This window comes from Oncorhynchus gorbuscha, linkage group LG19 (assembly GCF_021184085.1).
Source record: "Oncorhynchus gorbuscha isolate QuinsamMale2020 ecotype Even-year linkage group LG19, OgorEven_v1.0, whole genome shotgun sequence".
NCBI classification, from domain to species: Eukaryota; Metazoa; Chordata; class Actinopteri; order Salmoniformes; family Salmonidae; genus Oncorhynchus; species Oncorhynchus gorbuscha.
Genome location: NC_060191.1, coordinates 3,347,000 through 3,372,837, shown reverse-complemented (window position 1 = coordinate 3,372,837; position 25,838 = coordinate 3,347,000). Strand labels below are relative to the sequence as shown.

The window sequence follows — 25,838 nt, the reverse complement described above, 5'->3', positions numbered from 1 at the left end:
TCTCAGATCAGAGGGTCAGTCTATCAAAAAGGGTCAGTATGTCTATCAGATCAGAAATGGGTCAGGGTATGTCTATCAGATCAGAAAGGGTCAGTATGTCTATCAGATCAGAAAGGGTCAGTATGTCTATCAGATCAGAAAGGGTCAGTATGTCTATCAGATCAGAAAGTATGTCTATCAGATCAGAAAGGGTCATGTCTATCAGATCAGAAAGGGTCAGTATGTCTATCAGATCAGAAAGGGTCAGTATGTCTATCAGATCAGAAAGGGTCAGTATGTCTATCAGATCAGAAAGGGTCAGTATGTCTATCAGATCAGAAAGGGTCAGTATGTCTATCAGATCAGAAAGGGTCAGTATGTCTATCAGATCAGAAAGGGTCAGTCAGAAATGTCTATCAGATCAGAAAATATCAGATCAGAAATGGTCAGTATGTCTATCAGATCAGAAAGGGTCAGTTTGTCTATCAGCGAAAAAGAGAACATCTCATCCCTCTATGTCCAACTCTCATCAGCATCATTCCATCCCTGTGTCTCTATGACACTTGCTTTACGGTTTTTGTTCCCTTGCTTCATCTATCCATCTCATTCTCTCATCACTCCTCTCCTCTCATATTGCACTTCCCTGTCTCCCTCTTCCACATCCTCAGTCCATCCATGTACCACACTTTATGTAGTAGAAGAATAGTTTACAACAGGCACAACCCAGATCACTCATCTTTACGTAGTGTGGAAAACACAGACAAAATTACAATTCAGGGTGAACTATCCCTTTAAGAGCATAATGTACCATCACCATAGTTACAGCATAGAGATCTAAACTCCCGTCACTCTCTAGAATGCCCCCTGTGCTCCTCCTAAACACTATGAGCTGCTATGAACATAGAAATGAAACAAATGGAAAGGAATGTCTGTGTGTTGTCCTAATTTAAATTCTTTGGCTATGACACTGAAAAGTGATTCTATGTCAGCGGTGCACAACGCAGGTCCTCTAGGATCCCATTATGGTAGTAGTTACCTTTAATGTTACAGTAATACCTGCTGCTTTTTGACCTTGTCTCTCCATCAGGAAGTCATTTCCATCCGAGGAGCCCAGTGATTACACTCTCCAGACAATCTACTGTTACATCAACTGTTCAATCAAAAAGCAAGAATGTGACTGGCAGTTTGACTGAAAGGTCACTTGTTAATGTTCCTGGTTAAACAAGGAAAAATAATTCCTCTGACATAGAATGAAACACAGCAGACTCGTGTTCCATTAAGGAGCTGTGCACCACTACTCTACAGTGTGAAGTCCAGAGCCATGGGATTATAGAGTTCAGCAAACTCAGTTTGGGATTTAGAATTTGATCGACCACCATGTTGGTTCCAAAAAATCTAGTTCAACAGATCATTGTAGAAGGAATTCATTTTGGAATGTTGTCTCATGGAACATGTGGAGCCAACATGGAAGACATTTTCCTTAACTCTGAATGGCTCTGGTGGAGTGTAAACATACCATGTCAATCAGTCAGTCACCAAGACAACTAAGAAATTGCAGGAGATTGAAGACAGTTGATACAAAACATGTTTTGGTTGAAATCAAGGTGGTGTTCATCCTATTCTTTAAACAAACCACTGGATATTCCTCTGGAAAATGCCCTTGGACCACCTCAACATAGTTACATGGTCATTAAAAGTGCAATCCAGAAGTTTGCTTTCTGGTTTAAAAAAAGTGTAGTTAGCACTTTTTAAAGGGGAGGGGGAAGTAAATGAAAACATGATATTTTCTCAAGTCAATAGTTAATGAAATGGATCTTGTTGCCACAGGGGAAGGAGAACTTGTGGATTGCGCCTTTGAAACCCTTTCCTTTGCAATAATATTGTTCCTATATGTGATAGTTCCCTCGGGCAACGAAGAGTCAGCCAGGACAGGCCAGCTCTGCCTCTACAGTAGGAGACATTTGGAGGATTTCTTCTCAGCGTTGGTGATTTTGACCTCGCGACCTGTGGGGCCCGGCTTCTTGCTGGACTTCAGTAGAATATCTCGAGCCAAAGCCATAAAAGACTACAGAGGGGCAGGTCGAGGTGGAGGGAGAGAGGGGCAGAGAAAGGGTAACAGTAGGAGAGAGGGGCAGAGAAAGGGTAACAGTAGGAGAGAGGGGCAGAGAAAGGGTAACAGTAGGAGAGAGGGGCAGAGAAAGGGTAACAGTAGGTGAGGGGCAGAGAAAGGGTAACAGTAGGTGAGAGGGGGTATGGGGATTATTAGGCTGTGTGGCACATGTAACCTGTATGAAAAGGACAACATAACACCCATATTCCCCAAGTGAAATGCATAATAAAGGACCAGATAAAGACAGACTCTGTGATTGAATAAAGGACAACATATCACCCATATCACCCACAGAAATATAATATCTAAAATAACATATTTATCTCACCTCATCAACATTGATGCTGGCCTTTGCACTGGTCTCAAAGAATCTGATCCCATGATCCTTTGCCAGCTGTCAACAACAGAAGACAAGTGTGATTAAAGCAGGATATGATGTCACTTCCCTCTCCTAATCAGCAGAGTTTATGCCACGTTCAAAACAACTGGCAACTCTTAAAAATACGAGGTCAAATCATGACGTCAGTGATCTTCAGCTTGAAAAGTCGGAGCTCTTCGCCCAATGATCCACACATCCATTCATCCATCACTAACATCTGCACATCAGTGTCAATATCATTGAAAGAAAACACTTCATAATCAAAACAATGATCATAAAAATGGTCGAGGCTCACCTTTTCCCCCGTTTCCTTGGATACCTTCCTCTTGGCCTCAATGTCACACTTGTTAGCGAGCAACATCCGGCTGACCCCCGCTGATGCATTCTGGGGGATAAAAGATAGGGGGTTGGCATCCATCGCATCCATTTTATATTTCAATGATGTATCCCTCAACTTCTGCCTCCCCAAGCACCCTCTAGGAGAGGCTTTAATTCAGCTCTAAATTGGAGCCACATCTTGGTTCAGATGGGGAATAATGAACTCATTTCAAAATGTTCACTTTGAACTGTTAAACAAATGTAAACACGTTTCTGGGAGTGCAGTTGTATGCCCCGTTATTCACTAAAGGCACGCCCTAAGAAAACAGACTAACATCTAGTCTCAATGTAACCCTTGTTACTGTGGTTTATAGATGGCAATAAGAAGTCTGGTCAATCAGAATAATGTCCTGTACAGTCATTCCATAAGACTGTCTGTCTAGGGGTTGTTTAATGTCACTGTGCAGTCATTCCATAAGACTGTCTGTCTAGGCGTTGTTTAATGTCACTGTACAGTCATTCCATAAGACTGTCTGTCTAGGGGTTGTTTAATGTCCTGTAAAGTCATTCCATAAGACTGTCTGTCTAGGGGTTGTTTAATGTCCTGTGCAGTCATTCCATAAGACTGTCTGTCTAGGGGTTGTTTAATGTCCTGTAAAGTGATTCCATAAGACTGTCTAGGGGTTGTTTAATGTCCTGTACAGTCATTCCATAAGACTGTCTGTCTAGGGGTTGTTTAATGTCCTGTACAGTCATTCCATAAGACTGTCTGTCTAGGGGTTGTTTAATGTCCTGTAAAGTCATTCCATAAGACTGTCTGTCTAGGGGTTGTTTAATGTCCTGTACAGTCATTCCATAAGACTGTCTAGGGGTTGTTTAATGTCACTGTGCAGTCATTCCATAAGACTGTCTGTCTAGGGGTTGTTTAATGTCCTGTACAGTCATTCCATAAGACTGTCTAGGGGTTGTTTAATGTCACTGTGCAGTCATTCCATAAGACTGTCTGTCTAGGGGTTGTTTAATGTCCTGTGCAGTCATTCCATAAGACTATCTGTCTAGGGGTTGTTTAATGTCCTGTGCAGTCATTCCATAAGACTGTCTGTATAGGGGTTGTTTAATGTCCTGTGCAGTCATTCCATAAGACTGTCTGTCTAGGGGTTGTTTAATGTCCTGTGCAGTCATTCCATAAGACTGTCTGTCTAGGGGTTGTTTAATGTCCTGTACAGTCATTCCATAAGACTGTCTGTCTAGGGGTTGTTTAATGTCCTGTGCAGTCATTCCATAAGACTGTCTAGGGGTTGTTTAATGTCACTGTCATTCCATAAGACTGTCTGTCTAGGGGTTGTTTAATGTCCTGTACAGTCATTCCATAAGACTGTCTGTCTAGGGGTTGTTTAATGTCCTGTGCAGTCATTCCATAAGACTGTCTGTCTAGGGGTTGTTTAATGTCCTGTCATTCCATTCCAGGGGTTGTTTAATGACTGTGCAGTAAGACTGTCTGGGGTTGTTTAATGTCCTGTGCAGTCATTCCATAAGACTGTCTGTCTAGGGGTTGTTTAATGTCCTGTACAGTCATTCCATAAGACTGTCTGTCTAGGGGTTGTTTAATGTCCTGTGCAGTCATTCCATAAGACTGTCTAGGGGTTGTTTAATGTCACTGTCATTCCATAAGACTGTCTGTCTAGGGGTTGTTTAATGTCCTGTACAGTCATTCCATAAGACTGTCTGTCTAGGGGTTGTTTAATGTCCTGTACAGTCATTCCATAAGACTGTCTGTCTAGGGGTTGTTTAATGTCCTGTGCAGTCATTCCATAAGACTGTCTGTCTAGGGGTTGTTTAATGTCCTGTGCAGTCATTCCATAAGACTGTCTGTCTAGGGGTTGTTTAATGTCACTGTCATTCCATAAGACTGTCTAGGGGTTGTTTAATGTCACTGTGCAGTCATTCCATAAGACTGTCTAGGGGTTGTTTAATGTCACTGTGCAGTCATTCCATAAGACTGTCTAGGGGTTGTTTAATGTCCTGTGCAGTCATTCCATAAGACTGTCTGTATAGGGGTTGTTTAATGTCCTGTGCAGTCATTCCATAAGACTGTCTGTCTAGGGGTTGTTTAATGTCCTGTGCAGTCATTCCATAAGACTGTCTGTCTAGGGGTTGTTTAATGTCCTGTACAGTCATTCCATAAGACTGTCTGTCTAGGGGTTGTTTAATGTCCTGTGCAGTCATTCCATAAGACTGTCTAGGGGTTGTTTAATGTCACTGTCATTCCATAAGACTGTCTGTCTAGGGGTTGTTTAATGTCCTGTACAGTCATTCCATAAGACTGTCTGTCTAGGGGTTGTTTAATGTCCTGTGCAGTCATTCCATAAGACTGTCTGTCTAGGGGTTGTTTAATGTCACTGTCATTCCATAAGACTGTCTGTCTAGGGGTTGTTTAATGTCACTGTCATTCCATAAGACTGTCTAGGGGTTGTTTAATGTCACTGTCATTCCATAAGACTGTCTAGGGGTTGTTAAATGTCACTGTGCAGTCATTCCATAAGACTGTCTGTCTAGGGGTTGTTTAATGTCCTGTACAGTCATTCCATAAGACTGTCTGTCTAGGGTTGTTTAATGTCAGTCATTCCATAAGGTTGTTTAATGTCACTGTAAATGTCACTGTGCAGTCATTCCATAAGACTGTCTAGGGGTTGTTTAATGTCACTGTGCAGTCATTCCATAAGACTGTCTAGGGGTTGTTTAATGTCACTGTGCAGTCATTCCATAAGACTGTCTGTCTAGGGGTTGTTTAATGTCACTGTACAGTCATTCCATAAGACTGTCTAGGGGTTGTTTAATGTCACTGTGCAGTCATTCCATAAGACTGTCTATGGGTTGTTTAATGTCACTGTGCAGTCATTCCATAAGACTGTCTAGGGGTTGTTTAATGTCACTGTGCAGTCATTCCATAAGACTGTCTAGGGGTTGTTTAATGTCACTGTGCAGTCATTCCATAAGACTGTCTGTCTAGGGGTTGTTTAATGTCACTGTACAGTCATTCCATAAGACTGTCTAGGGGTTGTTTAATGTCACTGTGCAGTCATTCCATAAGACTGTCTAGGGGTTGTTTAATGTCACTGTGCAGTCATTCCATAAGACTGTCTAGGGGTTGTTTAATGTCACTGTACAGTCATTCCATAAGACTGTCTAGGGGTTGTTTAATGTCACTGTCATTCCATAAGACTGTCTGTCTAGGGGTTGTTTAATGTCCTGTACAGTCATTCCATAAGACTGTCTGTCTAGGGGTTGTTTAATGTCCTGTACAGTCATTCCATAAGACTGTCTGTCTAGGGGTTGTTTAATGTCCTGTGCAGTCATTCCATAAGACTGTCTGTCTAGGGGTTGTTTAATGTCCTGTGCAGTCATTCCATAAGACTGTCTGTCTAGGGGTTGTTTAATGTCCTGTGCAGTCATTCCATAAGACTGTCTAGGGGTTGTTTAATGTCACTGTCATTCCATAAGACTGTCTGTCTAGGGGTTGTTTAATGTCCTGTACAGTCATTCCATAAGACTGTCTGTCTAGGGGTTGTTTAATGTCCTGTACAGTCATTCCATAAGACTGTCTGTCTAGGGGTTGTTTAATGTCCTGTGCAGTCATTCCATAAGACTGTCTGTCTAGGGGTTGTTTAATGTCCTGTGCAGTCATTCCATAAGACTGTCTGTCTAGGGGTTGTTTAATGTCACTGTCATTCCATAAGACTGTCTAGGGGTTGTTTAATGTCACTGTGCAGTCATTCCATAAGACTGTCTAGGGGTTGTTTAATGTCACTGTGCAGTCATTCCATAAGACTGTCTAGGGGTTGTTTAATGTCCTGTGCAGTCATTCCATAAGACTGTCTGTATAGGGGTTGTTTAATGTCCTGTGCAGTCATTCCATAAGACTGTCTGTCTAGGGGTTGTTTAATGTCCTGTGCAGTCATTCCATAAGACTGTCTGTCTAGGGGTTGTTTAATGTCCTGTACAGTCATTCCATAAGACTGTCTGTCTAGGGGTTGTTTAATGTCCTGTGCAGTCATTCCATAAGACTGTCTAGGGGTTGTTTAATGTCACTGTCATTCCATAAGACTGTCTGTCTAGGGGTTGTTTAATGTCCTGTACAGTCATTCCATAAGACTGTCTGTCTAGGGGTTGTTTAATGTCCTGTGCAGTCATTCCATAAGACTGTCTGTCTAGGGGTTGTTTAATGTCACTGTCATTCCATAAGACTGTCTGTCTAGGGGTTGTTTAATGTCACTGTCATTCCATAAGACTGTCTGTCTAGGGGTTGTTTAATGTCACTGTCATTCCATAAGACTGTCTAGGGGTTGTTTAATGTCACTGTCATTCCATAAGACTGTCTAGGGGTTGTTAAATGTCACTGTGCAGTCATTCCATAAGACTGTCTGTCTAGGGGTTGTTTAATGTCCTGTACAGTCATTCCATAAGACTGTCTGTCTAGGGGTTGTTTAATGTCCTGTAAATGTCACTGTGCAGTCATTCCATAAGACTGTCTAGGGGTTGTTTAATGTCACTGTGCAGTCATTCCATAAGACTGTCTAGGGGTTGTTTAATGTCACTGTGCAGTCATTCCATAAGACTGTCTGTCTAGGGGTTGTTTAATGTCACTGTACAGTCATTCCATAAGACTGTCTAGGGGTTGTTTAATGTCACTGTGCAGTCATTCCATAAGACTGTCTATGGGTTGTTTAATGTCACTGTGCAGTCATTCCATAAGACTGTCTAGGGGTTGTTTAATGTCACTGTGCAGTCATTCCATAAGACTGTCTAGGGGTTGTTTAATGTCACTGTGCAGTCATTCCATAAGACTGTCTGTCTAGGGGTTGTTTAATGTCACTGTACAGTCATTCCATAAGACTGTCTAGGGGTTGTTTAATGTCACTGTGCAGTCATTCCATAAGACTGTCTAGGGGTTGTTTAATGTCACTGTGCAGTCATTCCATAAGACTGTCTAGGGGTTGTTTAATGTCACTGTACAGTCATTCCATAAGACTGTCTAGGGGTTGTTTAATGTCACTGTGCAGTCATTCCATAAGACTGTCTGTCTAGGGGTTGTTTAATGTCCTGTACAGTCATTCCATAAGACTGTCTAGGGGTTGTTTAATGTCACTGTGCAGTCATTCCATAAGACTGTCTGTCTAGGGGTTGTTTAATGTCCTGTACAGTCATTCCATAAGACTGTCTAGGGGTTGTTTAATGTCACTGTGCAGTCATTCCATAAGACTGTCTGTCTAGGGGTTGTTTAATGTCCTGTACAGTCATTCCATAAGACTGTCTAGGGGTTGTTTAATGTCACTGTGCAGTCATTCCATAAGACTGTCTAGGGGTTGTTTAATGTCACTGTGCAGTCATTCCATAAGACTGTCTGTCTAGGGGTTGTTTAATGTCCTGTACAGTCATTCCATAAGACTGTCTAGGGGTTGTTTAATGTCACTGTGCAGTCATTCCATAAGACTGTCTGTCTAGGGGTTGTTTAATGTCCTGTACAGTCATTCCATAAGACTGTCTAGGGGTTGTTTAATGTCACTGTGCAGTCATTCCATAAGACTGTCTAGGGGTTGTTTAATGTCACTGTGCAGTCATTCCATAAGACTGTCTAGGGGTTGTTTAATGTCACTGTGCAGTCATTCCATAAGACTGTCTAGGGGTTGTTTAATGTCCTGTGCAGTCATTCCATAAGACTGTCTAGGGGTTGTTTAATGTCACTGTGCAGTCATTCCATAAGACTGTCTAGGGGTTGTTTAATGTCACTGTGCAGTCATTCCATAAGACTGTCTAGGGGTTGTTTAATGTCCTGTACAGTCATTCCATAAGACTGTCTAGGGGTTGTTTAATGTCACTGTGCAGTCATTCCATAAGACTGTCTAGGGGTTGTTTAATGTCACTGTGCAGTCATTCCATAAGACTGTCTAGGGGTTGTTTAATGTCCTGTACAGTCATTCCATAAGACTGTCTAGGGGTTGTTTAATGTCCTGTACAGTCATTCCATAAGACTGTCTAGGGGTTGTTTAATGTCACTGTGCAGTCATTCCATAAGACTGTCTAGGGGTTGTTTAATGTCCTGTACAGTCATTCCATAAGACTGTCTAGGGGTTGTTTAATGTCACTGTGCAGTCATTCCGTAAGACTGTCTAGGGGTTGTTTAATGTCACTGTGCAGTCATTCAATAAGACTGTCTAGGGGTTGTTTAATGTCACTGTGCAGTCATTCCATAAGACTGTCTAGGGGTTGTTTAATGTCACTGTGCAGTCATTCCATAAGACTGTCTAGGGGTTGTTTAATGTCACTGTACAGTCATTCCATAAGACTGTCTAGGGGTTGTTTAATGTCACTGTGCAGTCATTCCATAAGACTGTCTAGGGGTTGTTTAATGTCACTGTGCAGTCATTCCATAAGACTGTCTAGGGGTTGTTTAATGTCACTGTGCAGTCATTCCATAAGACTGTCTAGGGGTTGTTTAATGTCACTGTGCAGTCATTCCATAAGACTGTCTAGGGGTTGTTTAATGTCACTGTGCAGTCATTCCATAAGACTGTCTAGGGGTTGTTTAATGTCCTGTGCAGTCATTCCATAAGACTGTCTAGGGGTTGTTTAATGTCACTGTGCAGTCATTCCATAAGACTGTCTAGGGGTTGTTTAATGTCACTGTGCAGTCATTCCATAAGACTGTCTAGGGGTTGTTTAATGTCACTGTGCAGTCATTCCATAAGACTGTCTAGGGGTTTTTTAATGTCACTGTGCAGTCATTCCATAAGACTGTCTAGGGGTTGTTTAATGTCACTGTGCAGTCATTCCATAAGACTGTCTAGGGGTTGTTTAATGTCACTGTGCAGTCATTCAATAAGACTGTCTAGGGGTTGTTTAATGTCACTGTGCATAATGGCTGATTCATGTAAAGAATGTTAACATGTTTCTATAATGAGGACCAGGACTGTGCCTCTAATGTCACTGTGCATAATGGCTGATTCATGTAAAGAATGTTAACATGTTTCTATAATGAGGACCAGGACTGTGCCTCTAATGTCACTGTGCATAATGGCTGATTCATCTAAAGAATGTTAACATGTTTCTATAATGAGGACCAGGACTGTGCCTCTAATGTCACTGTGCATAATGGCTGATTCATCTAAAGAATGTTAACATGTTTCTATAATGAGGACCAGGACTGTGCCTCTAATGTCACTGTGCATAATGGCTGATTCATCTAAAGAATGTTAACATGTTTCTATAATGAGGACCAGGACTGTGCCTCTAATGTCACTGTGCATAATGGCTGATTCATCTAAAGAATGTTAACATGTTTCTATAATGAGGACCAGGACTGTGCCTCTAATGTCACTGTGCATAATGGCTGATTCATCTAAAGAATGTTAACATGTTTCTATAATGAGGACCAGGACTGTGCCTCTAATGTCACTGTGCATAATGGCTGATTCATCTAAAGAATGTTAACATGTTTCTATAATGAGGACCAGGACTGTGCCTCTAATGTCACTGTGCATAATGGCTGATTCATCTAAAGAATGTTAACATGTTTCTATAATGAGGACCAGGACTGTGCCTCTAATGTCACTGTGCATAATGGCTGATTCATCTAAAGAATGTTAACATGTTTCTATAATGAGGACCAGGACTGTGCCTCTAATGTCACTGTGCATAATGGCTGATTCATCTAAAGAATGTTAACATGTTTCTATAATGAGGACCAGGACTGTGCCTCTAATGTCACTGTGCATAATGGCTGATTCATCTAAAGAATGTTAACATGTTTCTATAATGAGGACCAGGACTGTGCCTCTAATGTCACTGTGCATAATGGCTGATTCATCTAAAGAATGTTAACATGTTTCTATAATGAGGACCAGGACTGTGCCTCTAATGTCAGTGGAGAAACAGCTACATCATTTCTACTCCTCGTGCTTTTCTAAAAGTCATCATCACTGACCAAGGAATAAGGAAACAGTGGTATGAGACCCTCTGGTGGTGTTGCTCATGTCTCATTTTATTGTTTCAAATCCTTCCTAGAGGCCTGAGAAAATGCTGCCCTTAGTTTCTTTCTGGCCTGTGTCATGTCTTGTCCCTTCCCTCTTTCACAACAGCCAGTCTGTCGTGTTGCCCCGTCGACAGCCAGTCTGTCGTGTTGCCCCGTCGACAGCCAGTCTGTCGTGTTGCCCCGTCGACAGCCAGTCTGTCGTGTTGCCCCGTCGACAGCCAGTCTGTCGTGTTGCCCCGTCGACAGTCAGTCTGTGTTTCCCTGTCGACAGTCAGTCTGTGTTTCCCTGTCAACAGTCAGTCTGTGTTTCCCTGTCAACAGTCAGTCTGTGTTTCCCTGTCAACAGTCAGTCTGTGTTTCCCTGTCAACAGTCAGTCTGTGTTTCCCTGTCAACAGTCAATCTGTGTTTCCCTGTCAACAGTCAATCTGTGTTTCCCTGTCAACAGTCAGTCTGTGTTTCCCTGTCAACAGTCAGTCTGTGTTTCCCTGTCAACAGTCAGTCTGTGTTTCCCTGTCAACAGTCAGTCTGTGTTTCCCTGTCAACAGTCAGTCTGTGTTTCCCTGTCAACAGTCAGTCTGTGTTTCCCTGTCACCTCCTTGATGCTCTTCATCCAGTTCTGAATGTTCTCGTAGGACTTCTCGTCTGTGATGTCATACACCAGGATGATGCCCTGAGAGATCACGGGTCAGACAAAAATATAACATTGTGCAATTCAAAATCAACCTCATGGATGTAAGATTTGAAAAATGGATGTAAAATTTGATACTAATAGTTTCAGTCATAATCTTACACCCATAATGTTCTCTCATATCTTCAAATGTGAAGAGAGAGAGAAGGCCCGTTTATGCCTGGTGCTAAGATGCCCCTTTTGTCCTGATCTTGTCCACATTCTGATTTTGCTCACAGTTTTAGACAGGTGTAGATGATTAAATCACTTGTGATCTGATTGAGAGAGCGTTGAGAGACTCACCATAGCTCCTCTGTAGTAGGCTGTAGTGATGGTCTTAAACCTCTCCTGCCCTGCTGTGTCCCTGAAAACAGAATACATTAGGGAAAATGTTTCACCTTCAAAAAGTAGCTCTGAACAACCTGGAGTACAGATGTAGGATCTTAATTTGAGCCAGTTCGCTACAACAGGAAAATAATCCTGCAGCATCAAGAAATGGGAATTATTATGTGGATTATAATTAATGGACATTTTTGTAGGGGTTGATATGATTTACCCTTATGGAAAATGTGTCTGAAATTTCAAAGTGGAAATTACACATTTTAGAACCCTTTTTAAAAATCAAATACACTACAAGTTTGCATTTCATACTTTGCAGGAAGATTCTCAGCAACAAAAGCGTGATCAAATTAAGATCCGACATCTGTAGTAAGCACTGAAACTACTGCAGATGTGTCTGTTCTTTCTCTACACATTTCCTGTTTTTCTAATGCAGCACCCAATTCAAAGAGTACACTGTTTACACATACATATCCAGAGCGATACAGCGTTTACACACATGTGTCCAGCACATCATTTATCCACGCTTCTGCAAAAACATTACGCTATGGTCACACTAATGTTCTCACAGCACAGAACGTAGAAGTTCCCCACCTACACACTGAGCTATGGTCAGCAAAGGAGGTTGGTGGCACCTTAAATTGGGGAGGACAGGCTCGTTCTAATGACTGGAGCGGAATAAGTGGAACGGTAACAAATGCATCAAACACATGGTTTCCATGGTTTCCAGGTGTTTGGTGCCATTCCATTAGCTCCTTTCATGCCATTCTCTCCTCAGCAGCCTCCTGTGATGGTCAGTACGGCATATCCCCCCCTAACGGCTCAAGTCAGGATTTGGGGAGGTTAACCTGATCCTGTATCAAAGGACAACTTCTACCAGGGGTGTGGAATCCACAGAGATGAGACATGCGTATGTTTCATGCCAATTCAATAAACTCTTTATGGCTGCTTCAGACTTCATGTCTGACTTTATGATAACTCACTGGCATTCACTGACAGATAAAACATAGGTGAAGTCATAGCCTACACCAAAGGCCTTGCCAGTCAATGTCTCAGTGTACTCATACTATATATGCCAGATATACATTATATATAAAAAAGTATGTGGACAGCTCTTCTAAAATTAGTGGGTTCGGCTATTTCAGCCACACCCATTGCTGACAGGTGTATAAAAATCGAGCACACCGCCATGCAATCTCCATCGACAAACATTGGCAGTAGAATGGCCTTACTGAAGAGCTCAGTGACTTTCAACGTGGCACCGTCATAGGATGCAACCTTTCCAACAAGTCAGTTCGTGCTAGAACTGCCCAAGTCAACTGTAAGTGCTGTTACTGTGAAGTGGAAATGTCTAGGAGCAACAACGGCTCAGCCATGAAGTGGTAGGCCACAAAAGCTCACAGAACGGGACTGTTGAGTGTTGAAGCACGTACCGTGTAAAAATAGTCTGTTGTAACACTCACTACCAAGTTCCAAACTGCCTCTGCATAAGAACTGTTCATCGGGAGCTTGATGAAATGGGTTTCCATGGCCGAACAGACTCACACAAGCCTAAGATCTCCATGCGTAATGCCAAGTGTTAGCTAGAGTGGTGTAAAGCTAGCTGCCATTGGACTCTGGAGCAGTGGAAACATGTTCTCTGGAACTATGAATCACGCTTTACCATCTGGCAGTCCAACCGACAAATCTGGGTTTGGCTGATGCCACGACAAAGCTACCTGCCTCAATGCATAGTGCCAACTGTACAGTTTGGTGGAGGAGGAATAATGATCTGGGGCTGTTTTTCGTGGTTAGGCTCCTTAGTTCCAGTGAAGGGAAATCTTAACACTACAGCATACAATGACATTCTGGACGATTCTGTGCTTCCAACCTTGTGGCAACAGTTTGGGGAAGGCCCTTTCCTGTTTCAGCATGACAAAGCCCCCGTGCACAAAGCCAGGTCCATACAAAAATGGTTTGTCGAGATTGGTGTGTTTGAACTTGACTGGCCTGCACAGAGCCCTGACCTCAACCCCATATTAATGCCCATGAATCTGGAATGAGATGTTCAACGAACAGGTGCCCACATGCTTTTGGTCACCGCGAGCCTACCAGACGAGCTAAATGCCCTTTATGCTCGCTTCGAGGCAAGCAACACTGAAGCATGCATGAGAGCACCAGCTGTTCCAGATGACTGTATGGTCACGCTCTCCGTAGCCGATGTGAGCAAGACCTTTAAACAGGTCAACATTCACAAGGCCGCAGGGACAGATGATTACCCAGACGTGTACTCAAAGCATTACCAACTGGCAAGTGTCTTCACTGAAATGTTTAACCTCTCCCTGGCAGTCTGTAATACTTACACGTTTGAAACAGACCACCATAGTCCCTGTGACCAAGAAAGCGAAGGTAACCTGCCTACATGATTACCTCCCTGTAGCATTCATGTTGGTAGCCATGAAGTGCTTTGAAAGGCTGGTCATGGCTCACATCAACACCATCATGCCAGAAACCCTAGACCTACTCCAATTCGCATACCACCCCAACAGATCCACAGATGATGCAATTTCTATTGCACTCCACACTGCCCTTTCCCACCTGGACAAATGGAACACATATGTGAGAATGCTGTTCATTGACTACAGCTCAGCGTTCAACACCACAGTGCCCTCAAAGCTCATCACTAGCTAAGGACCCTGGGAATAAACACTTCCATCTGCAACTGCATCCATCTGCAACTGCATCCTGGACTTCCTGACGGGCCACCCCCAGGTGGTAAGGGTAGGCAACAACACATCTGCCATGTTGATTCACAACACTGAGGCCCCTCAGGGTGCATGTTGAGTCCCCTCCTGTACTCTCTGTTCACCCAAGACTGCGTGGCCAAGCACGACTCCAACACCATCATTAAGTTTGCTGACGACACAACAGTGGTAGGCCTGATCACCGACAACGATGAGACAGCCTATTAGGGAGGAGTTCAGAGACCTGGCAGTGTGGTGCCAGAAGAACAACCTCTCTCTCAATGTGAGCAAGACAAAGGAGCTGAACGTGGACTATAAGTGGAGCGGGTCGAGAGTTTCAAGTTCATTGGTGTCCACAACAAACTATCATGGTCCAAACACACCAAGAAAATTGTGAAGAGGGCACGACAACACCTTTTCGGCATGGGTCCCCAGATCCTCAATAAGTTCTACAGCTGCACCCTCGGGCAGCAGGTAGCCTAGTGGTTAGAGCGTTGGACTTGTAACTGAAAGGTTGCAAGATCAAATCCTGGAGCTGACAAGGTAATAATCTGTCCCTGAACAAGGCAGTTAACCCACTGTTCCTAGGCCGTCATTGAAAATAAGAATTTGTTCTTAACTGACTTGCCTAGTTAAATAAAGGTAAAATAAAAAAAATCAAGAGCATCCTGACCAGTTGCATCACCGCCTGGTACGGCAACTGCTCAGCATCTGACCGTAAGGCACTACAAAGGGTAGTGTGTACATCACTGGGGCCAAGCTTCCTGACATCCAGGACCTCTATACTAGGTGTGTCAGAGGAAGGCACTACAAAGGGTAGTGTGTACATCAATGGGGCCAAGCTTCCTGACATCCAGGACCTCTATACTAGGTGTGTCAGAGGAAGGCACTACAAAGGGTAGTGTGTACATCACTGGGGCCAAGCTTCCTGACATCCAGGACCTCTATACTAGGTGTGTCAGAGGAAGGCACTACAAAGGGTAGTGTGTACATCCCAGTACATCACTGGGGCCAAGCCTCCTGACATCCAGGACCTCTATACTAGGTGTGTCAGAGGAAGGCACTACAAAGGGTAGTGTGTACATCCCAGTACATCACTGGGGCCAAGCTTCCTGACATCCAGGACCTCTATACTAGGTGTGTCAGAGGAAGGCACTACAAAGGGTAGTGTGTACATCCCAGTACATCACTGGGGCCAAGCTTCCTGACATCCAGGACCTCTATACTAGGTGTGTCAGAGGAAGGCACTACAAAGGGTAGTGTGTACATCCCAGTACATCACTGGGGCCAAGCTTCCTGACATCCAGGACCTCTATACTAGGTGTGTCAGAGGAAGGCACTACAAAGGGTAGTGTGTACATCAGAGGAAGGCACTACAAAGGGTAGTGTGTACATCATAAGGGCCAACATCACTGGGGCCAAGCTTCCTGACATCCAGGACCTCTATACTAGGTGTGTCAGAGGAAGGCACTACAAAGGGTAGTGTGTACATCCCAGTACATCACTGGGGCCAAGCTTCCTGACATCCAGGACCTCTATACTAGGTGTGTCAGAGGAAGGCACTACAAAGGGTAGTGTGTACATCCCAGTACATCACTGGGGCCAAGCTTCCTGACATCCAGGACCTCTATACTAGGTGTGTCAGAGGAAGGCACTACAAAGGGTAGTGTGTACATCCCAGTACATCACTGGGGCCAAGCTTCCTGACATCCAGGACCTCTATACTAGGTGTGTCAGAGGAAGGCACTACAAAGGGTAGTGTGTACATCCCAGTACATCACTGGGGCCAAGCTTCCTGACATCCAGGACCTCTATACTAGGTGTGTCAGAGGAAGGCACTACAAAGGGTAGTGTGTACATCCCAGTACATCACTGGGGCCAAGCTTCCTGACATCCAGGACCTCTATACTAGGTGTGTCAGAGGAAGGCACTACAAAGGGTAGTGTGTACATCCCAGTACATCACTGGGGCCAAGCTTCCTGACATCCAGGACCTCTATACTAGGTGTGTCAGAGGAAGGCACTACAAAGGGTAGTGTGTACATCCCAGTACATCACTGGGGCCAAGCTTCCTGACATCCAGGACCTCTATACTAGGTGTGTCAGAGGAAGGCACTACAAAGGGTAGTGTGTACATCCCAGTACATCACTGGGGCCAAGCTTCCTGACATCCAGGACCTCTATACTAGGTGTGTCAGAGGAAGGCACTACAAAGGGTAGTGTGTACATCCCAGTACATCACTGGGGCCAAGCTTCCTGACATCCAGGACCTCTATACTAGGTGTGTCAGAGGAAGGCACTACAAAGGGTAGTGTGTACATCCCAGTACATCACTGGGGCCAAGCTTCCTGACATCCAGGACCTCTATACTAGGTGTGTCAGAGGAAGGCACTACAAAGGGTAGTGTGTACATCCCAGTACATCACTGGGGCCAAGCTTCCTGACATCCAGGACCTCTATACTAGGTGTGTCAGAGGAAGGCACTACAAAGGGTAGTGTGTACATCCCAGTACATCACTGGGGCCAAGCTTCCTGACATCCAGGACCTCTATACTAGGTGTGTCAGAGGAAGGCACTACAAAGGGTAGTGTGTACATCCCAGTACATCACTGGGGCCAAGCTTCCTGACATCCAGGACCTCTATACTAGGTGTGTCAGAGGAAGGCACTACAAAGGGTAGTGTGTACATCCCAGTACATCACTGGGGCCAAGCTTCCTGACATCCAGGACCTCTATACTAGGTGTGTCAGAGGAAGGCACTACAAAGGGTAGTGTGTACATCCCAGTACATCACTGGGGCCAAGCTTCCTGACATCCAGGACCTCTATACTAGGTGTGTCAGAGGAAGGCACTACAAAGGGTAGTGTGTACATCCCAGTACATCACTGGGGCCAAGCTTCCTGAAATCCAGGACCTCTATACTAGGTGTGTCAGAGGAAGGCACTACAAAGGGTAGTGTGTACATCCCAGTACATCACTGGGGCCAAGCTTCCTGACATCCAGGACCTCTATACTAGGTGTGTCAGAGGAAGGCACTACAAAGGGTAGTGTGTACATCCCAGTACATCACTGGGGCCAAGCTTCCTGACATCCAGGACCTCTATACTAGGTGTGTCAGAGGAAGGCACTACAAAGGGTAGTGTGTACATCCCAGTACATCACTGGGGCCAAGCTTCCTGAAATCCAGGACCTCTATACTAGGTGTGTCAGAGGAAGGCACTACAAAGGATAGTGTGTACATCCCAGTACATCACTGGGGCCAAGCTTCCTGAAATCCAGGACCTCTATACTAGGTGTGTCAGAGGAAGGCACTACAAAGGGTAGTGTGTACATCCCAGTACATCACTGGGGCCAAGCTTCCTGAAATCCAGGACCTCTATACTAGGTGTGTCAGAGGAAGGCACTACAAAGGGTAGTGTGTACATCCCAGTACATCACTGGGGCCAAGCTTCCTGAAATCCAGGACCTCTATACTAGGTGTGTCAGAGGAAGGCACTACAAAGGGTAGTGTGTACATCCCAGTACATCACTGGGGCCAAGCTTCCTGACATCCAGGACCTCTATACTAGGTGTGTCAGAGGAAGGCACTACAAAGGGTAGTGTGTACATCCCAGTACATCACTGGGGCCAAGCTTCCTGACATCCAGGACCTCTATACTAGGTGTGTCAGAGGAAGGCACTACAAAGGGTAGTGTGTACATCCCAGTACATCACTGGGGCCAAGCTTCCTGACATCCAGGACCTCTATACTAGGTGTGTCAGAGGAAGGCACTACAAAGGGTAGTGTGTACATCCCAGTACATCACTGGGGCCAAGCTTCCTGACATCCAGGACCTCTATACTAGGTGTGTCAGAGGAAGGCACTACAAAGGGTAGTGTGTACATCCCAGTACATCACTGGGGCCAAGCTTCCTGACATCCAGGACCTCTATACTAGGTGTGTCAGAGGAAGGCACTACAAAGGGTAGTGTGTACATCCCAGTACATCACTGGGGCCAAGCTTCCTGAAATCCAGGACCTCTATACTAGGTGTGTCAGAGGAAGGCACTACAAAGGGTAGTGTGTACATCCCAGTACATCACTGGGGCCAAGCTTCCTGAAATCCAGGACCTCTATACTAGGTGTGTCAGAGGAAGGCACTACAAAGGGTAGTGTGTACATCCCAGTACATCACTGGGGCCAAGCTTCCTGAAATCCAGGACCTCTATACTAGGTGTGTCAGAGGAAGGCACTACAAAGGGTAGTGTGTACATCCCAGTACATCACTGGGGCCAAGCTTCCTGAAATCCAGGACCTCTATACTAGGTGTGTCAGAGGAAGGCACTACAAAGGGTAGTGTGTACATCCCAGTACATCACTGGGGCCAAGCTTCCTGAAATCCAGGACCTCTATACTAGGTGTGTCAGAGGAAGGCACTACAAAGGGTAGTGTGTACATCCCAGTACATCACTGGGGCCAAGCTTCCTGAAATCCAGGACCTCTATACTAGGTGTGTCAGAGGAAGGCACTACAAAGGGTAGTGTGTACATCCCAGTACATCACTGGGGCCAAGCTTCCTGAAATCCAGGACCTCTATACTAGGTGTGTCAGAGGAAGGCACTACAAAGGGTAGTGTGTACATCCCAGTACATCACTGGGGCCAAGCTTCCTGAAATCCAGGACCTCTATACTAGGTGTGTCAGAGGAAGGCACTACAAAAGGGTGTGTACATCCCAGTACATCACTGGGGCCAAGCTTCCTGACATCCAGGACCTCTATACTAGGTGTGTCAGAGGAAGGCACTACAAAGGGTAGTGTGTACATCCCAGTACATCACTGGGGCCAAGCTTCCTGACATCCAGGACCTCTATACTAGGTGTGTCAGAGGAAGGCACTACAAAGGGTAGTGTGTACATCCCAGTACATCACTGGGGCCAAGCTTCCTGACATCCAGGACCTCTATACTAGGTGTGTCAGAGGAAGGCACTACAAAGGGTAGTGTGTACATCCCAGTACATCACTGGGGCCAAGCTTCCTGACATCCAGGACCTCTATACTAGGTGTGTCAGAGGAAGGCACTACAAAGGGTAGTGTGTACATCCCAGTACATCACTGGGGCCAAGCTTCCTGACATCCAGGACCTCTATACTAGGTGTGTCAGAGGAAGGCACTACAAAGGGTAGTGTGTACATCCCAGTACATCACTGGGGCCAAGCTTCCTGACATCCAGGACCTCTATACTAGGTGTGTCAGAGGAAGGCACTACAAAGGGTAGTGTGTACATCCCAGTACATCACTGGGGCCAAGCTTCCTGACATCCAGGACCTCTATACTAGGTGTGTCAGAGGAAGGCACTACAAAGGGTAGTGTGTACATCCCAGTACATCACTGGGGCCAAGCTTCCTGAAATCCAGGACCTCTATACTAGGTGTGTCAGAGGAAGGCACTACAAAGGGTAGTGTGTACATCCCAGTACATCACTGGGGCCAAGCTTCCTGAAATCCAGGACCTCTATACTAGGTGTGTCAGAGGAAGGCACTACAAAGGGTAGTGTGTACATCCCAGTACATCACTGGGGCCAAGCTTCCTGAAATCCAGGACCTCTATACTAGGTGTGTCAGAGGAAGGCACTACAAAGGGTAGTGTGTACATCCCAGTACATCACTGGGGCCAAGCTTCCTGAAATCCAGGACCTCTATACTAGGTGTGTCAGAGGAAGGCACTACAAAGGGTAGTGTGTACATCCCAGTACATCACTGGGGCCAAGCTTCCTGACATCCAGGACCTCTATACTAGGTGTGTCAGAGGAAGGCACTACAAAGGGTAGTGTGTACATCCCAGTACATCACTGGGGCCAAGCTTCCTGACATCCAGGACCTCTATACTAGGTGTGTCAGAGGAAGGCACTACAAAGGGTAGTGTGTACATCCCAGTACATCACTGGGGCCAAGCTTCCTGACATCCAGGACCTCTATACTAGGTGTGTCAGAGGAAGGCACTACAAAGGGTAGTGTGTACATCCCAGTACATCACTGGGGCCAAGCTTCCTGACATCCAGGACCTCTATACTAGGTGTGTCAGAGGAAGGCACTACAAAGGGTAGTGTGTACATCCCAGTACATCACTGGGGCCAAGCTTCCTGACATCCAGGACCTCTATACTAGGTGTGTCAGAGGAAGGCACTACAAAGGGTAGTGTGTACATCCCAGTACATCACTGGGGCCAAGCTTCCTGACATCCAGGACCTCTATACTAGGTGTGTCAGAGGAAGGCACTACAAAGGGTAGTGTGTACATCCCAGTACATCACTGGGGCCAAGCTTCCTGACATCCAGGACCTCTATACTAGGTGTGTCAGAGGAAGGCACTACAAAGGGTAGTGTGTACATCCCAGTACATCACTGGGGCCAAGCTTCCTGACATCCAGGACCTCTATACTAGGTGTGTCAGAGGAAGGCACTACAAAGGGTAGTGTGTACATCCCAGTACATCACTGGGGCCAAGCTTCCTGAAATCCAGGACCTCTATACTAGGTGTGTCAGAGGAAGGCACTACAAAGGGTAGTGTGTACATCCCAGTACATCACTGGGGCCAAGCTTCCTGAAATCCAGGACCTCTATACTAGGTGTGTCAGAGGAAGGCACTACAAAGGGTAGTGTGTACATCCCAGTACATCACTGGGGCCAAGCTTCCTGAAATCCAGGACCTCTATACTAGGTGTGTCAGAGGAAGGCACTACAAAGGGTAGTGTGTACATCCCAGTACATCACTGGGGCCAAGCTTCCTGAAATCCAGGACCTCTATACTAGGTGTGTCAGAGGAAGGCACTACAAAGGGTAGTGTGTACATCCCAGTACATCACTGGGGCCAAGCTTCCTGACATCCAGGACCTCTATACTAGGTGTGTCAGAGGAAGGCACTACAAAGGGTAGTGTGTACATCCCAGTACATCACTGGGGCCAAGCTTCCTGACATCCAGGACCTCTATACTAGGTGTGTCAGAGGAAGGCACTACAAAGGGTAGTGTGTACATCCCAGTACATCACTGGGGCCAAGCTTCCTGAAATCCAGGACCTCTATACTAGGTGTGTCAGAGGAAGGCACTACAAAGGGTAGTGTGTACATCCCAGTACATCACTGGGGCCAAGCTTCCTGAAATCCAGGACCTCTATACTAGGTGTGTCAGAGGAAGGCACTACAAAGGGTAGTGTGTACATCCCAGTACATCACTGGGGCCAAGCTTCCTGACATCCAGGACCTCTATACTAGGTGTGTCAGAGGAAGGCACTACAAAGGGTAGTGTGTACATCCCAGTACATCACTGGGGCCAAGCTTCCTGACATCCAGGACCTCTATACTAGGTGTGTCAGAGGAAGGCACTACAAAGGGTAGTGTGTACATCCCAGTACATCACTGGGGCCAAGCTTCCTGAAATCCAGGACCTCTATACTAGGTGTGTCAGAGGAAGGCACTACAAAGGATAGTGTGTACATCCCAGTACATCACTGGGGCCAAGCTTCCTGAAATCCAGGACCTCTATACTAGGTGTGTCAGAGGAAGGCACTACAAAGGGTAGTGTGTACATCCCAGTACATCACTGGGGCCAAGCTTCCTGAAATCCAGGACCTCTATACTAGGTGTGTCAGAGGAAGGCACTACAAAGGGTAGTGTGTACATCCCAGTACATCACTGGGGCCAAGCTTCCTGAAATCCAGGACCTCTATACTAGGTGTGTCAGAGGAAGGCACTACAAAGGGTAGTGTGTACATCCCAGTACATCACTGGGGCCAAGCTTCCTGACATCCAGGACCTCTATACTAGGTGTGTCAGAGGAAGGCACTACAAAGGGTAGTGTGTACATCCCAGTACATCACTGGGGCCAAGCTTCCTGACATCCAGGACCTCTATACTAGGTGTGTCAGAGGAAGGCACTACAAAGGGTAGTGTGTACATCCCAGTACATCACTGGGGCCAAGCTTCCTGAAATCCAGGACCTCTATACTAGGTGTGTCAGAGGAAGGCACTACAAAGGGTAGTGTGTACATCCCAGTACATCACTGGGGCCAAGCTTCCTGAAATCCAGGACCTCTATACTAGGTGTGTCAGAGGAAGGCACTACAAAGGGTAGTGTGTACATCCCAGTACATCACTGGGGCCAAGCTTCCTGACATCCAGGACCTCTATACTAGGTGTGTCAGAGGAAGGCACTACAAAGGGTAGTGTGTACATCCCAGTACATCACTGGGGCCAAGCTTCCTGACATCCAGGACCTCTATACTAGGTGTGTCAGAGGAAGGCACTACAAAGGGTAGTGTGTACATCCCAGTACATCACTGGGGCCAAGCTTCCTGAAATCCAGGACCTCTATACTAGGTGTGTCAGAGGAAGGCACTACAAAGGGTAGTGTGTACATCCCAGTACATCACTGGGGCCAAGCTTCCTGACATCCAGGACCTCTATACTAGGTGTGTCAGAGGAAGGCACTACAAAGGGTAGTGTGTACATCCCAGTACATCACTGGGGCCAAGCTTCCTGACATCCAGGACCTCTATACTAGGTGTGTCAGAGGAAGGCACTACAAAGGGTAGTGTGTACATCCCAGTACATCACTGGGGCTAAGCCTCCTGACATCCAGGACCTCTATACTAGGTGTGTCAGAGGAAGGCACTACAAAGGGTAGTGTGTACATCCCAGTACATCACTGGGGCCAATTCCTGACATCCAGGACCTCTATACTAGGTGTTCAGAGGAAGGCACTACAAAGGGTAGTGTGTACATCCCAGTACAGCACTGGGGATTTGACATCCAGGACCTCTATACTAGGTGTGTCAGAGGAAGGCACTACAAAGGGTAGTGTGTACATCCCAGTACATCACTGGGGCCAAGCTTCCTGACATCCAGGACCTCTATACTAGGTGTGTCAGAGGAAGGCACAAAAAAATTGTCAACAACTCCAGTCACCCAAGTCATAGACTGTTCTATCTGCTACCGCACGGCAAGTCTAGGACCAAAAGGCTCGTTAACAGCTTCTACCCCCAAGCCTGCTGAACAACTAATCAAACAGCCACCTGGACTAACTCCATTGTTGGTTAAGGGCTTGTAAGTAAGCATTTCACGGTATTTGATTTGATTTTGATTTGTAGTGTAAATTGCAGCTATTGCATACTGGGTTGCATGTCTTTAGTCTGACAAGACGAATAAGATCAAAATCTTGCATTCCTAAATGGAAACAGTAGTCCTAAATGGAAACAGTAGTCCTAAATGGAAACAGTAGTCCTAAATGGAAACAGTAGTCCTAAATGGAAACAGTAGTCCTAAATGGAAACAGTAGTCCTAAATGGAAACAGTAGTCCTAAATGGAAACAGTAGTCCTAAATGGAAACAGTAGTCCTAAATGGAAACAGTAGTCCTAAATGGAAACAGTAGTCCTAAATGGAAACAGTAGTCCTAAATGGAAACAGTAGTGCTAAATGGAAACAGTAGTCCTAAATGGAAACAGTAGTCCTAAATGGAAACAGTAGTCCTAAATGGAAACAGTAGTCCTAAATGGAAACAGTAGTCCTAAATGGAAACAGTAGTCCTAAATGGAAACAGTAGTCCTAAATGGAAACAGTAGTCCTAAATGGAAACAGTAGTCCTAAATGGAAACAGTAGTCCTAAATGGACCTTTCATTCTGTCTTTGTCTGGATCCTCTTCTCTTACCAGACTTGCAGTTTGACTTTCTTTCCCTCCACGTCTATCGTCTTTACTTTAAAGTCGATGCCTGAAGAAAGGATGGGAGGATGACAGAGAGAGGGGAGGGAGGAGGTCGACAGGAAGGGAGGGAAGACAATGAGTTAAATTCCCACACACATTGCAGCAAATATAGGTCATGCCAATTAAAACATTTTGACATGCATGGAGGGTAAGACAGGCATTCTCAATTCATCAAACCTTCACTGGGATAGTAATGTCTGTCTAGCTCTGCCCCATATATACACACACACACACACTCTGGGTTTGTTATTGTCTGGGTTTCCTGCAGGACATGGACAGAGAGAGGACAGAGAAGATGGGCATCTTAAACTGTGAATTCCAAGGGAGGACTACCATTTTTCTGCTAATGAGAGACTGAAAAGAGATAGGAGAGATAGGAGGAATGGGGGTGGGTGGACCCTCTAGGTAAAGCGAGGGAGGGGAGAGGGGGATATGGAGAAGATATAGGAACAGCAGTACAGATACAATGTAGGTGAACTACAATAGGGATATCAGATTGAGCTATAGGAAGACAGCGATAGAGACGTGTAGAGACATGAACACAGCAGAACTGGAAACGTGAGATAACTGCGTGGTGAAAGTGACACGGACTTCGCATTATATGTTGCTGACATAATGGTGCCTAAATCAGCAATGACGAATTTAAAGGGTTGCTGAATATTTTGGGGCCGATTAGGCTATAACCGATTAAATGAGATTTCGTAGAGCTTGGCTACATACCGATAGTTGATATGTAGGTTGAGTTGAAGTTGTCCTCAGCAAATCGAATAATCAGACATGTTTTCCCCACTCCACTATCTCCGATGAGTAATAATTTGAAAAGGAAGTCGTACTTCTTCGCCATAATGTTTTTCAACGTTTTTGGTGAATTATCAGAAACTACGACCTTTTACAAAACCAGTACACTTTCCAATGTTCTTACACTTATGTGTAACGAGGTTAACAAATGCCTTAAAAAGTATTGCTCGACATACACAAAGGTCAAAATTACACTCTAATTTCTCCTGTGGAGTTTCTGCTTTTCTTTAGCATAAAATCCGCTTGTTTTCCCTTTCCCTTGAAAACTGTCACCGCTAAATACGGTTCTCCCCCAATGTCTCTTTTGGTCCGAGAAAAATAAGAACGCCACAAGTTAAAAAAGAAAGTTGGAACAAACGCTTCTGCACTTCAATTGGTTATACAATTCTACAGCGCCGCAAAGCTTTGTTAAAATCCATTCATCAAGCCAAAATGTCAAGTTATTTTCTTCCAAAAGCAGATTAACATACACCCATTCCACACAGACAGGGCTACGTTTTCGCCCCAAAACTTTCTCCTGCCGAAGTTCACGTAGGATTACGTAGAGGGAGAGGTTCAGTTATTACAGTGGAGGGAACAGACTGAAATGGGACAGCAGGAATGGCCGATCCTGCTTATAGACAGCAGAGGGCGCTCGACCATATGAATGAAGTCAATGGTTTTAGCTGTATTATAGAGCCCCATGTACTGAAAAATGTCATAATATCTCTGAATACGTGTATCCTTAGTACCATATTTATTTTTCGTGGATAAAACAACGA

General features: G+C 45.2%; 1 protein-coding gene across 1 annotated transcript; it reads right to left on the bottom strand.

Moving 5' to 3' along the window:
- Positions 1-702: 702 nt before the first annotated feature.
- LOC124006066 (ras-related protein Rab-13) lies at positions 703-25,633 on the bottom strand. The gene is made up of 7 exons (XM_046315783.1): positions 25,000-25,633; positions 24,226-24,286; positions 11,787-11,847; positions 11,409-11,486; positions 2,764-2,853; positions 2,418-2,483; positions 703-2,044 (listed from the first exon to the last, which is right to left on the bottom strand). The coding sequence occupies exons 1-7, from the start codon at positions 25,121-25,123 to the stop codon at positions 1,925-1,927; spliced, it is 600 nt and encodes a 199-aa protein (XP_046171739.1). The 5' UTR covers positions 25,124-25,633; the 3' UTR covers positions 703-1,924.
- Positions 25,634-25,838: the final 205 nt, after the last annotated feature.